Source organism: Notamacropus eugenii, chromosome 4 (assembly GCF_028372415.1).
Source record: "Notamacropus eugenii isolate mMacEug1 chromosome 4, mMacEug1.pri_v2, whole genome shotgun sequence".
Classification (NCBI taxonomy): domain Eukaryota; kingdom Metazoa; phylum Chordata; class Mammalia; order Diprotodontia; family Macropodidae; genus Notamacropus; species Notamacropus eugenii.
The window spans coordinates 398,546,193-398,559,374 of record NC_092875.1 but is presented as its reverse complement, the minus strand read 5'-3'; the positions used below and the strand labels follow the sequence as shown (position 1 = coordinate 398,559,374).

Below are 13,182 nucleotides of genomic sequence, written 5' to 3'. Positions count from 1 at the left end.
GTTAATGAGCTCAGATTTATAGATGTATATAATGAGATCAGATTTATAGATGTATACATTTACATTCAATGATTTTTATGGGCTTAATATGCCACTAGAAGAATGACAGATTAATTTTATAAGCTTGAGTATGTGTTTTAATTTGATCATTGTTATTAATTTGTAATGTTAAGGTTTTTAGAATTCAATGCTGTTTTCTTCAACAGCTTTATTAGATATAAAATACCATCATACTAATTTCAATTTAGTTGGATGCTTGTTTCCAAGAGGGTAGAGAAGCTTGATTACTGCTTTAGATGTTTTTTTCTTACTTAAAAAATGAAAGTAGTTTAGATTTTCATTTCCATTGAGTTTTGACAAATAAAATATTGTCATTAAAATATTATGATGTAATACGACGCTGACAGTTTTCTACCTCATCTAATTTTAGGACTTCTGGTCAGACATCTGCAAATGCACATTCATCTCGGAGCCATGCAGTCTTTCAAATTATCCTCAGAAGGAAGGGAAAATTACATGGCAAATTTTCTCTCATTGATTTGGCTGGAAATGAAAGAGGAGCTGATACTTCTAGTGCAGATAGGCAAACTCGACTTGAAGGTGCTGAAATTAATAAAAGCCTTTTAGCACTCAAGGTAAGTAAAAATGTATTCAGTCCACAAAGTAAAAGTCTGTTTTAGTTTTATTTCCTCTATTTCAGAACACAGGAGAGGTTCCCTCTAACCCCAGAATATAAGACAAAATTTTTAAAAAATAGGCAATTTATTTTTGCATTTGTAATCTACCTAGTATTCACTTTACAAGGCATTACCAGTTTTAGGTGGATGTCTCTGAGATGACTCCAAGATAAGGATAGTTTTGAGGTTCCTTTCAGATTTTGCTGTTTGTCCAAATTTTGTTTCATCCCCAAATATGGTAAATTACAGTTAAAATGTGTTTGCATCTCAGTCACTCTTGAAAGTGTTGAATAGAACGGTGTTAAAACTGGGCCCTTTGGCAGTATGTTAATGATTTCCCAGGTTAACATCATTCCATTAATCACTCCTCTTTTGGTCTAATGTACTTCTTAATCCATCTGACTATATTATTACTCATTTTGTAACTTTCCATAGTGCCATAAGAGACAGTGCTAAATGTCTTTTCTGAAATTCATGTACAGTACATGTGTACCCTTTTAAACATCTTATCAGACTCCTCTTTCCTCTGAAAAAAGGAAACAAAGTTAGTCTGGGTGTTTTGTTCTTGATTATCATTTTGACTCTCTTAATGATCAGCACTTCTTTTTTAATCACTAGGAAGGCATTCTAAGGATTTTTGTAGAATTAAAAAGTCAAGCTCTCTGATTTATAGTTTGGGGAATCTACCTTCCTTGTTTTTGCTTTTGTTTTTAAAATTGGGACATGCCCATCTACAATTCCATATAATTCCATACAGCTTCTCCTGTTGCCAAGATTTCTCAGAGATCATAAGTAGCAGTTGTCTGTAATAGTAACCTGAGATATCTTTTATCCAAGTCTGATGACTTCAGCTCACTGGGGTAACTAACTAGGAGTACTCTGAATGTACTCTGACTTGCTTGCTGCCTATCTTGGGTTTCACATTTCTATTCAGCATTTTTGTTTAGGGCTTCTAAGGCTGAAAATTAATGCCGTTGGTAGATAAAACAGAAGCAGTCACTCCTACGTAATTTCTTAAAGTAGGAAGTAGAACAGTTGAAGGCACATATTAAAAGCTAAATGTTATCTTAAAGATTTGTTTTGGTGAATCTGTTGTCTGACTAATTGTGGATATTTTTTCTACTAGTGCATACTACATATAACCTGTCCACACCTCATCTTATGTCATTCTTATCCATGTCTTCTGTTAAAATTGCATAACTACCAAACGCATCAAAAAAATTCCTTCTAGTTCTTTTAATGTTTTATGGCTACAAGTGCAGCTTCCCTGTTGCATATTGGATTTTCCCTTTGTCATACCTACATCTAGCTCCATGTGTTCATATTATATGTGTCCTTGATTTTTTTTTAGTCTTGCATACAAATTATTATTTGTAATACACTATAACCAGCTTATTCCAGTTGTATATCTTTGCATTGATTGCCCTTCAAGTCTTATTCAATTTTGATTCTTTTGAGAACAGTCTTCTATGGTTCATAGATATATACTATCATTGGTTCATAGATCTATACCATCACTGGGGGATTAAAAACATTTTAAAATAATTTAGCTTATTTTATGTTTATGTTATTGACTATTCATTAAAAAAATTTTAAGTTAAAAATTAGGGGCTTATGTGGCAAGAAGATTGGGATTATTGAAAATACTGCTTAGTGTCCCAGTTGCTTTCCATTTGGTTCTTTTTTACTGTGTAGATAACTAAACAGATCTCTTCAATGATGAGGTTTTGTAGTGTTCCAGAACTAGATACAATCAGAACAATGTCATCTGCAAAAAAAAAGGCGTCTGGAGAAACTCTGCTGGTATAGGTTTGGGAACTCAGGTATGAAGTATTAAAATAGGCTTTTAGACTTCATACTTTGAGTCTAAAAGAGACTTAAAATTTGTTCTCTTGTTAAAGCCTAAGTTTTAATATTTTAATATTCTTTCAATTTGAGCCCTACAAACATAGAACTTGAGCATTTAAAGAAACCCTAAGAGGTCATCTAATCAACCTCATACTCAATAGAGAAAGTCATTCTACAATGACTGATAATCATCCATTCTCAGTTTACATACTTCAGAAACCAGAGATTTCTTCCTTCCTCCCCTCCAAGTGTTTTTTAAAAAGTATCATTCAGTCAAAACTTGCGTAATAAGTACTAGTTTGTATTTATTTCATTCAGTTAAATGTTTACCGTGTACAAAACAAAAATTCTGGTATTTTATAATAAGCAAAAGGAAAGTAATGATGTCTTTTTAAAAGTATCATTTCTATAAAACATCTTGAAACATTTTCCTTCGCTATACTTTCTTTTCTTCAATTTCCATAGAACTGAAACCCCTGTGAGAATTTTCAGAAGATTAATAGATATCAGTAAAACTTGTAGTACTCAATGTTAGGTGCTATTTCAAGCACAGTTTTAAAATTTGTCAGTTTGATTATGAGGAGGGGAATCTCTTAGAAAACTGAAATGTAAACCTGGATTTCTTAATTTTCAGGAGTGCATCAGAGCCTTAGGTAGAAATAAACCTCATACTCCCTTCAGAGCAAGTAAACTCACTCAGGTGCTAAGAGATTCATTCATAGGAGAAAACTCCCGCACATGCATGGTAAGTTTTTGTTTGGGGCGGGGGAGTCAGAGGAGAGGGTGAAATGACCAACTAATCTCAGGACAAATGATGTTCGTCATATGTTACATGGAACACATGTACCAAAGAATATCACTTCCCTAGTCATAGGATCATAGAGACCTTAAAAAGACCTTAAGAAATCCAACCCCTTAATTGCAAACTCTGAAATGATTTACCCAAGGTCACACCAGTGAAACAACTGGGATTAGAACACAAGTCCAGTTTGTAAAACTCCAAATCAGTTTTCTTTCCACTGTGCAGCTGGTTTTCATTTACATCATTAACCTTTAGAGTCAGCAGAATACAGTTTGTACAGCAAATGCCTGTTTGTGTTACGTCAATGAAATTAAAGCCAATATCCAGCCAAAAATAACTAAGCCGCCTCCCATACCTCTAAGAAAACTACATTGCCTACTAACTGCAAGCTCAGTCTCAGAGTTATTGTTTTTTTTAAGCTTCAGTTGCTTCTCTTTTTACCTTTTAGAGAGAATGAGTAAAGTGGTGTGTAACTAAAGTTTTTGTTCTCCCTGCCACTTGAAACCTTTCTGCCTTCTACAGTGTTGAAACTCATTGGAGCCCCTGGGACACTTAATATCTTCTCAGGAAGTTCTGAGTAGAAGTCTTGCCAACTTGTAATATGAAATATTATTCTTCACATCAAGAATGATGAAGTAAATAATATGAAACTCAGAACTGTCCAAATTGCAATTTCGTAGATAATAAAATTGTGTTTGAAAGATAAGTCATTTATAAAAATGAGATATTTAAATTTTCTTCCAAAGGAAAGCTGTTTTGGAGGGAATTGTATAGGTTAATTTTAGTTACAGAAATGCAAAAAAGAACATCAAGACTTCTGAAAGAATACAAAGAATAAGAGAAGGTGGTTACATAATTAGAGAAATTTAGTATCTACATGTAGTATTCATGCTTTTTTAAAAAAAAAGAATAGCAAAAGTTCCGTTTCTTTTACAGTCTTTTTCCATATATATTGAAATGTTTGTATTTGTTGTTAAGTTCACAGTAAAAAAAAAAAGATTTTAAAATTTAATGTGCTAAAATTATATCCTAAGAAAGTATTATCATTTCTGCTTGAAATGAGCAGATTTTAAGTAAAATATGCCTCATATTACATGCTGGATCTGTGATTTTGGTAGCGTGATCACTTCCTCCTCTTCCATCTATAATTTGGGAGATAAGTCCTAGGAAATTGCTTCAGGCATGTAAAAGTATCGTTGTGGGGGGAGAGTGGGTAGCATATCATCACATGGCTGGTAAGTTTTTAAAAGTTGAGCAGGATTTGAACCCATTTCTCCTGACTCCAAGCCTACATGGTACTTTATATGCTTTGGCACATTGCCACTAATAAGACATTTATACCAGCATGCATACACTTATTTGCCTAAGAAACAGTGCAGCAAAGCAAATAGAGGTCATACTTTGAAGTTAAGAATCCCTAGGGTCGCAGTCCCGCTGCTGACATAGACTGACTGCTAGAAAATCCTTTAATTTTCAGTTTGCTAAGCAGCTGTCTAAAACTATTACTTACAAGTAAGTTAACAGTTCACATCAGTGACTCAAAAAACAAAATAGATACATAGATAGGTGTATGTGTACGTATGAATGTAGATATATGTCTATATATGTAGGTACACGTACTTTTATAAGACACAGAGTGGACACATGGGGACATGAGCAATAAGTAGCATAGTGATAGACATACACACATATATATACTTGTGTAGCAGCATTCATCATAATAATTTTGTGGCATCATACTCATTTTCTAAAAAAAGGCAGCAAGGGTTCTTAACATTTTTTTATGTCTTTGACCCCTTGAGTGGGAGCTCTATAGACCCCCTTCTTAAAGTAATGCCTTTAAATGCTAAATGCATATAATAAAATACAGAAGATTACAAAAGAAGTTGATTATATTGAAATGTAGTTGTTAAAGTATTTTTTTAAAGTTCACAGACTCTAAGTTTAAGAACTTCTAACATAGTCAGAAACAGATGTATAATTTGCTGTAGTGAGTAAAGGCCCAACTCGGTCCAAGGCAGCTGGTAGTCCGTTGAATAGAACACTGGGCCTGAAGTCAGGAAGACCTGAATTCAAATTAGCCTTATATATTTTATAGCCGTGTGACCCTTGGTAAGTCATTTAATCTGTGTTTGCCTAAGTTTACTCAACTGTAAAATTGGAGTTTTAAAAATGTGAAGGATTTTTTTGCGTATCAAATGAGGTAATATTTCTAAATGCTTAGCACCATGCCTGGCACATATTAAGTGCTATGTAAATGCTTATTCCCTTTTCTCTGCACTCTCCCCTCGCTTTAGAAGTCACACCTCTGACATACTGCAACCTGGACAAGTTACTAGATCTCTCAGTGTCTCTATAAACTCTAAAAACTAAAAGTTGCAGAACAATTATTGTGCTTCATTGTTAGAGGGACTTTCCTTACTGGGAACTCTCTACAGCAATGTATACATAGATTTTACATACATACATACATACATACATACATACATACGCACGCACACACAGAGAGTTATTACATCTAAATATCATTCCAAAGGAATTCCATGGTGCAGGTTTTCATTTCAGTTGTTAGTCTAGACATCAGGGTGACAAGGGCCTGCCTCAGGTAACAGTGTCATAAGAGAAGGGAGGGACATGAAAAAACTAGGAGTGACAAGACTTGAGAACTGATTGGATTTGGAGGGAGGTGGTATGAGTAAGGAGTCCAGTATGACTCCAAGGTTGTGAATCTGGGTAACTAGAACATAGTAATATCCCCTGCAGTAATAGTTAGGAAGTTAAGAAGAAGGGTGATTTTGTATGTGTTGGTTTTAAGATGACTATGAAACATCCAGTTCAAGATAACTAATAGGCATTTGAAGATGGGAGACTAGAGGTTAGTGTTAGACAAGTAGATAGATCCAAGTCATCTGTACAGAGATAATAATGAAATGTGAAGGGAGGTGATGAGATCACCAAGTGAAATAGTATAGAGGGAGAAAAGATGAGGGCCATGACAGAACTGGGGGGGATCCTCACATGCATACACGAAGATCAGCAAATGACATTGAGAAGGAGCAGTTAAACAGATCCAGAGAAAGCAGTGTCACAGAAACCTAGAGAAGAGAGTATCAAGAAGCAAGTGCTTAACAGTGTCACAGGCTGCAGGAAAGTCAAGAAGAGTAAGAATGGAATCGATAGCACCCAGAACACACGGCCACCTCGAGTTTGGTCACAGAAATGAGAGACATGGAATAACAGCTAGTGGGGATAGGCCCATCAGGTGAGGGCATTTTGGGGATGGGGAAGACATGGATGTGTTTGTAAGGCAGTGGGGAAGCAGTCGGCGAAGATTAGTGAGAGAATGGAGGGATAAGAGAGGCTGTCTTCTGGAGGAGACTGGATGATAGAAAAGTGAGTGGAGACACATAATAGGCAACCTTCTTAAGGAAACTTAGCTGAAAATGAGAGGAAACTTATAGGCACTTTATGAATTTAATTCATTTCTTGATGTCTCATTGGCAAAATTTTCATTATCAGTGTGTGAGATCTACTATTCCTTGACTTTTGCATTCTGTTTTCCCCTAGATTGCTACCATCTCTCCAGGGATGGCATCTTGTGAAAATACTCTTAATACATTAAGATACGCAAATAGGTATGACAAATAGTTTTCCATTTGGGAATTTGAGGGGGGAAAGGAGAAATTTGACTACATTTAAAGCACAGTTATGAAAATTCTACCTAATTATATTAAGACCTCCTTCATTCTTTGCAAGTAGATATTTCCCAAACCCTCATTATGCATGATTTTAAAAAAAATTCTGAATATTCATTATATAATTTTAAGTGTTATTCTAATGTCAAAATCGATTGTGGAGGGGGAATCAAGTGATAGCAGTAGAAATTTTATTGCACTGGTTTTTTATGAGTCTTTTGTTTCTGTTTATTTAAACAGTTAACAAACATTTACTCTGTAAATGGCACTGAGGATACAAAGAAAATGCACAAAATGCCCATTAGAGCCAGCCCAACAGCACTGACACTGAAGATTTCTTCACATATGACGATTTTGGATCTGGCAGTATAAGTCAGTAGCATCAGAAAAATAATTTCTACTTGATCAGTCAGTGCTTAAATTTGGAAGCTACTCATTTGGATTATGGATGTGTTCAATAGAATTTGGATTAGAGCCCATTTATTTACTTTGGTTTCCACAGAACATTTAGTCTTTGTGATCCATTGCCTTTGGATAGGTTCTTTTTTTCATATTTCCTGACTCATACAAATGCTCTTAAACTGACTTAGAATTCAGATTTGTTTTAAAACAATTTTTATTAGAGGTTGAAATGGATGTGCTTTAATTTCCTTTCTTGTGTAGTGAAATATAAACTCCATCAGGGCAGAATTGTGTTTCATATTTGTATCCCTAGTACCTGGTACATATTTGCTTACTAAATACTTGTTTATTATCTGTCAGTGTCTTATTAGAATACATAAATTTACCATTATCAGTATATTATATTTATAATGTAAAAACTGTAGAAACATTTCTAAATTTAATCCTCATATCATTTGAATTCTAAATAGAGCTAAAACCTTAGTACCTTAAAACTGATTTTCAAAGTACTTGGGATTTTATCATTAAGAAAGGAACTCCTAATATCCATATAGGGCTCACATATTTGCAGGGGTAGGGAAACAGATATACTTTTGAATATTGCCATGTCATATCATAGAAGTTGACATAACACCGGCTTTTTGGGATGGCTGCAATTTTTAAAATAATCTTTCCAAATGCTATGCAACATATCATGTAGTTTCTTCTCTTTCAGAACAAGATATAGAAAAGTTTTGTTGTACTTAAATAAAGATTGGAGACTTCTCATTGACTTGTTACAGTTTTAACATTTAACTGCCAACATTTTTTAATAGTCTAAAATATTTAGTGAATCACAGAGCTAGAAAGGATCTTAAGACAATGAATGCCTAATTGCAAGGCATGTTTGTCCATTTGCTACGTTCTTGCTGATTTTTCAAGACAGTCCTCAAGTGTCTTTGGTAACCTGTTTCGTTACCAAAGTTTGGTACTACTGTTTCAATACTCTTACAGTTTAAAAAAACTTTTGTTTCTTTAAAGCTCATTTTATTCTTTAGTTCTCCCAAGACATGGAAAACAATTGGTCAGCATTTTAGGTGTTTTAATAATGGTCTCAATAACAAACTTAAACTCACTGAATTTATTCAGGATCTGATTATATTTCTGTTTTTGTCTGAAACATGACAAAGTCAAGCCATTTTATTTGTAGCATAATTTTTAAGTACCTTAATTTGTATTTTTAGATGTGTTAATATTTTGGCATGATTTCATTTTTATAAGGGAAAGACTGACGAGTTGGAGGTGGAAATTTTGTAGTAAATTACAGACAGTATTGTAAATGCAGTAAATGAGTGTGTCAGGAAAATAAATATTATAAAGTTTGAAGAGCCAAGAACCCCAAGTATTTGTACCATTGAATAGGTACAAATTCTCCAAACATTAATGATAACCATGATGAAGCAAAATAGAATTAATCAGGAATTATGGTACATTCTGAAGCCTGGGCAAGGAGTGTTTAGAAAAATTAAGGCTTGATCATTGGATCAAAGAAATGTGAACATAAAGCTAGAATTGAGATCATTGGCGACTTCAGCAAAAGCCATTTTAGAATACAACTGTGAGGGTTGCAATGCTGAAACTGAGGAAATGTTGATGGTTTAAAAAAACGTTATATGAATTAATAATGGAAGGAAATGGGAAAAAAAGAATAAGAATATAGCTGGAAAGGGGAGTAGTAAAAGGAACATGTTCTTCAGGTTAAGGCATGCTTCTAGGAAGGGGCATAAGGAGGAGAAAAGTTTGCCACAGAAAATATAAAACATAAGAAATATAGGGAGCAAGAGTTATTATGGAGGAAGGAATTAGTTCCTGAGCATAACAGAAGAGGAACACCATTTTACTGTTTGATATGTTAGGAAACAAAAAATGTTTGATTTTACTTCTTAAACAATTTCAGCAAGTGTGATAAATGAGAATATGGAATTTACATTTATACAACTGTCTTTACAAGAGCATTTTCTTTTAATTTGCTGCTGTTCTGGTGCTGCAGAGTAAAGGAGTTTGGAATTAGTCCATCAGACATTCCCTTCTCACAGGGTAGTGGCAGTCGCTCTGATCTCTCTCCTTCCTATGAGTATGACGACTTTTCTCCTTCGATCACCAGGTCTACATCATTCTATGCATAAGATCTTTATTGTTTTAAGTTTTTCTTTTGAGATAAAACAAAACATTTTACTTCTTTGCCTTAAGCCATTATATAATTTAGTCATTCTCATTTCATTTGGCAGGTGGTGGTGGTCCTGCATGATCCGTTATCTTTTTTGTTGTTGTTTTTCATTTATGTTTCTAAATTATTCCCATAGAATTCAAGCTTGCTTAATTCCCTTCGTATTTATGTGACTTTGTAAATGATGATGTCACCTTTATATATATTAAGTAAAATAGCACTGGCTTATGTAATTTTATAGTAAATAAGGTGTTATTTTAGTAAGTTTAATTAAAATGGCAGTGGCATGCTAAATCATTTTATGCCATTTGTTTAAAGATATTACTGCGTGTCCTTTTTGTGAATTTTTTTTCTTTCCTTCAGACAGTATAGAAGCATACCACCCTAAAATTTGTAAATGTCTAAGTGATTAGTAAATTTATTCATTTTTAAAAGTAACAACTTAAATGGTTTTTTTAATAAAAGAAAAATGAATAATTGCTGCATGTATCTTCTCCTTTATGGGAGAAATATAATCATAGTACTTTAAAAAGATTAAATAATAAGTATTTGACTACCAAAAAACCTTAAGTTATGCCGTGTTTTCCGTGCCAAGAATATTTTGGAAAAATAACATGGACCAGTTGTGTATTTAAAATGTTGCCTAATTGTATAATAATAGTAATAACACCAATAAAACTATTTACATAGTACTCGTAAATTATTTCCTATAAGCCTAACAATGGGCAGTAAGGTAAGACAAGACAGCTGTTACACAAATAAGAAAACTGAGTCTTAAATAGTCTGCTTACAATCACATTAGAAGTTGGAGAGCTAGAACTAACATTCAGGTTTCATAACTCTTTAAGTTCAGTGTTCTTAATACTATACCATATTGTCTTTTTCCTGTTACTGGAATTCGGTAGTCATTGAAATGTTTCCTAATCCCCACTTCCATAACTTATTTCTATGTAGTAAATTTTTCATAATGATTATATGACATAGGAATGTAGTCTAAATTAAATCAGAAAGGCAAATAACCATTTTATTAGTGTTTTTCCACACTTCAGAAAAATAATAATTTATGAAGTTGCCATCATCATTCTTACTAAGTCATTTAAAGTACCTTCAAATCATAAAACCATGGTGTTGTATTACTGGATTAATCTTTGTTCATTTACAGTATCCTCTATATTTTCAGGGTAAAAGAATTGACTGTAGATCCAGCTGCTACAGGTGATGTCCGTCCAATTATGCATCATCCTCCAAATCAAATTGATGATTTAGAGACACAGTGGGGTGTAGGGAGTTCACCTCAGAGAGATGACTTAAAACTCCTTTGTGAACAAAATGTAAGTAACTTAACAGAACTGTCTTAATTTAATGGTATTATGACCTAATAGACTTAAGACTACTTTCTTATATTGTTTTTAACTAATGCTTTATTATTTCCTTTTGAGCATTGAAAAGAATTCTGATGAGTTCAGGTAGGTCCCAATTAATGCAAATAATGGAATCTACGAAGTGGGGTTCCACTTGGACCTTACATTTCCAGTGGGCTGGAACCAATGACCATGTTTTACATATTTATAACTTCAAATGGTACAAACTGGGAAGCGATGAGTTGAAGTACCTGCATGCCTCTCCAGCCAGAGGGAGAGAGGGACCCCAGGGGCAGGGGTGCTGAGGAGGTGTGAGTTTCAGAATTGATGTCATCTTGTAGAAGGAAAGGTTTCTGGAGGTTGTGAAATCCAAGACCTCAGCCAGGTGGGAAATGATTAGAAGTTTCATTCAGTAAAAGAATATTTACGTCAACTTGGAGCCACTGGTGAGAGTGAGATTTGGGTGGAACTGGTGGACACCATTGGCAGAGCTAGCTCACTGTTTGTGAGACTCTGAAGGGTATTAGACTGACTACCAAAATGAAGGTCTACAGAGCCATTGTGCTGATTTCATTGTATGCCTGCAAAACATGGACAGTCTACCAGCGCCATGCCAGAAAACTGAGTCACTTCCATTTGAGAACTGTCTTAGGAAGATTCTGAGGATCACCTGGCAGGATGAGGTACCAGACACTGAGATCCTTGCTGGAACTAAACTGCCAAGCATTCAGACTGTGCTTGAGAGAACACAACTCTGATGGGCTGGCCACGTTGTTCGAATGCAAAATGTATGCTTGCCAAAAAGACTGTTTTGTGGAGAACTCGCACAGGGCAGGCAGTCACATGGTGGTCAGAAGAAGCGATATAAGGACATTCTCAGGGTCTCTCTCAAGAACTTTGAATTTGATTGTGTGACATGAGAGACACTGGCACAGGACCATTCAGCGTGGTGTGCCCACATCAGAGAAGGTGCTGTGCTCTATGAGCAAAGCAGAATTGAAACAGCAAAAGGAAATGTAGGATGTGCAGATTTGGAGTAAACCACCCCAAATGTTCACCTGGACTATCTGTGCCCAACCTGTGGTAGAGCATTCCAAGCTCATGTTGGTCTGATCAGCCACAGTCAGACACACTGAAACTTGACTTTATCATGATGGTGTTATTTTGGTCCTCTTCAAGAACGAACCAAGCAGCCATTTATATCAACTGGGGATCTTGCCTACTTCCCGTGACTTGTAAAGAGAGGCTACAAACAGAGAAGTTCCTTCAGACCCTTCCAAAGAGGAGAGTATTAGCCCTAGATTTTACACATCTTTTAGTGCTTCTTTGAATTGGACAGGGGGATGGCCCCTTTAATAGAAAAGAAAAAAAAAATCACGCTGGGAGGAGCAGGAGCCTCAGGGTTGTTTCAAAGAGAAACTGTTACTATTGACATTCACTCTAAGCCTAGAGGGTCCAAAAACAGCCAATAAGTGGAGTTTGGCCTGGGAAAGTGAGAACCTGAAAAGGCCTCAGCCTTAAAGGCCAGGGTCTCCCATTGCATTCTGGGCCATATCCAGTCATCCTGATGGATATCTGGTCACTGGATCCAGATGACTCAGGAGGAGAAAGTGAGGCTGGTGACCTGCACAGCCCTCCCTCACTCAAATCAAAGTCCAGTGCAAGTCATGTCATCATCTCTCTGATGTCATGGTCCTCTTCCAGAACGAGGACGAACACAGCACAACAACAAATTGGACAACTGGGCTATACTGCCCCGCTCCTGTAGACTAAATGAAGGAAGAGTAAAATCACCTTTCTGTCAGTGCCTGTGTTATGTCCATCACTATGTTAAACCTTGTGGAAGGCAAAAAATGATGTCTTCTTTTGAGAGTGTAGTTTAATTTATCTAAAATAGTTGTAAAAAGTTAAATGCTAAACTCTAGGGCATGTAGACTAACACAGTTTGGAAAGGTTTCATGGTGAGATGGATTTGAGCTAGTAGGCCTTGAAGGATGAGACAGGTGGCTGGGCAGAATAGAAGACATTCTGAGCGATGGCAGAGTACTAGTAAAAGGACAGCGTAGCCCATGTGTGAAGGTGACAGTGAGGAGACTAGCTTAGCATGGGTGAAGAATGATGTGTTCAAGATTAAAATTTCTTTGTTTTAAATATCAGAATTTTTTTATTCTGAGTTTAATTTCCTTTTTAG

At 35.4% G+C, this 13,182-nt stretch overlaps 1 protein-coding gene across 8 annotated transcripts in view; it reads left to right on the top strand.

The window, feature by feature from the left end:
• The window catches only part of KIF2A (kinesin family member 2A), a 77,339-nt gene that overhangs the window by 55,184 nt on the left and 8,973 nt on the right, over positions 1 to 13,182 (top strand). For 4 of the 8 annotated variants that reach the window (XM_072605546.1, XM_072605547.1, XM_072605548.1 and 1 more), the window contains 4 exons: positions 431 to 635; positions 3,160 to 3,270; positions 6,895 to 6,962; positions 10,811 to 10,961. In XM_072605546.1, the coding sequence (XP_072461647.1) occupies positions 431 to 635; positions 3,160 to 3,270; positions 6,895 to 6,962; positions 10,811 to 10,961 (535 nt within the window). Of the gene's footprint in view, positions 1 to 430; positions 636 to 3,159; positions 3,271 to 6,894; positions 6,963 to 7,262; positions 7,349 to 9,453; positions 9,568 to 10,810; positions 10,962 to 13,182 lie in introns of those variants that run through there. The other 4 variants (XM_072605544.1, XM_072605545.1, XM_072605550.1 and 1 more) reach the window with 3 other exon arrangements.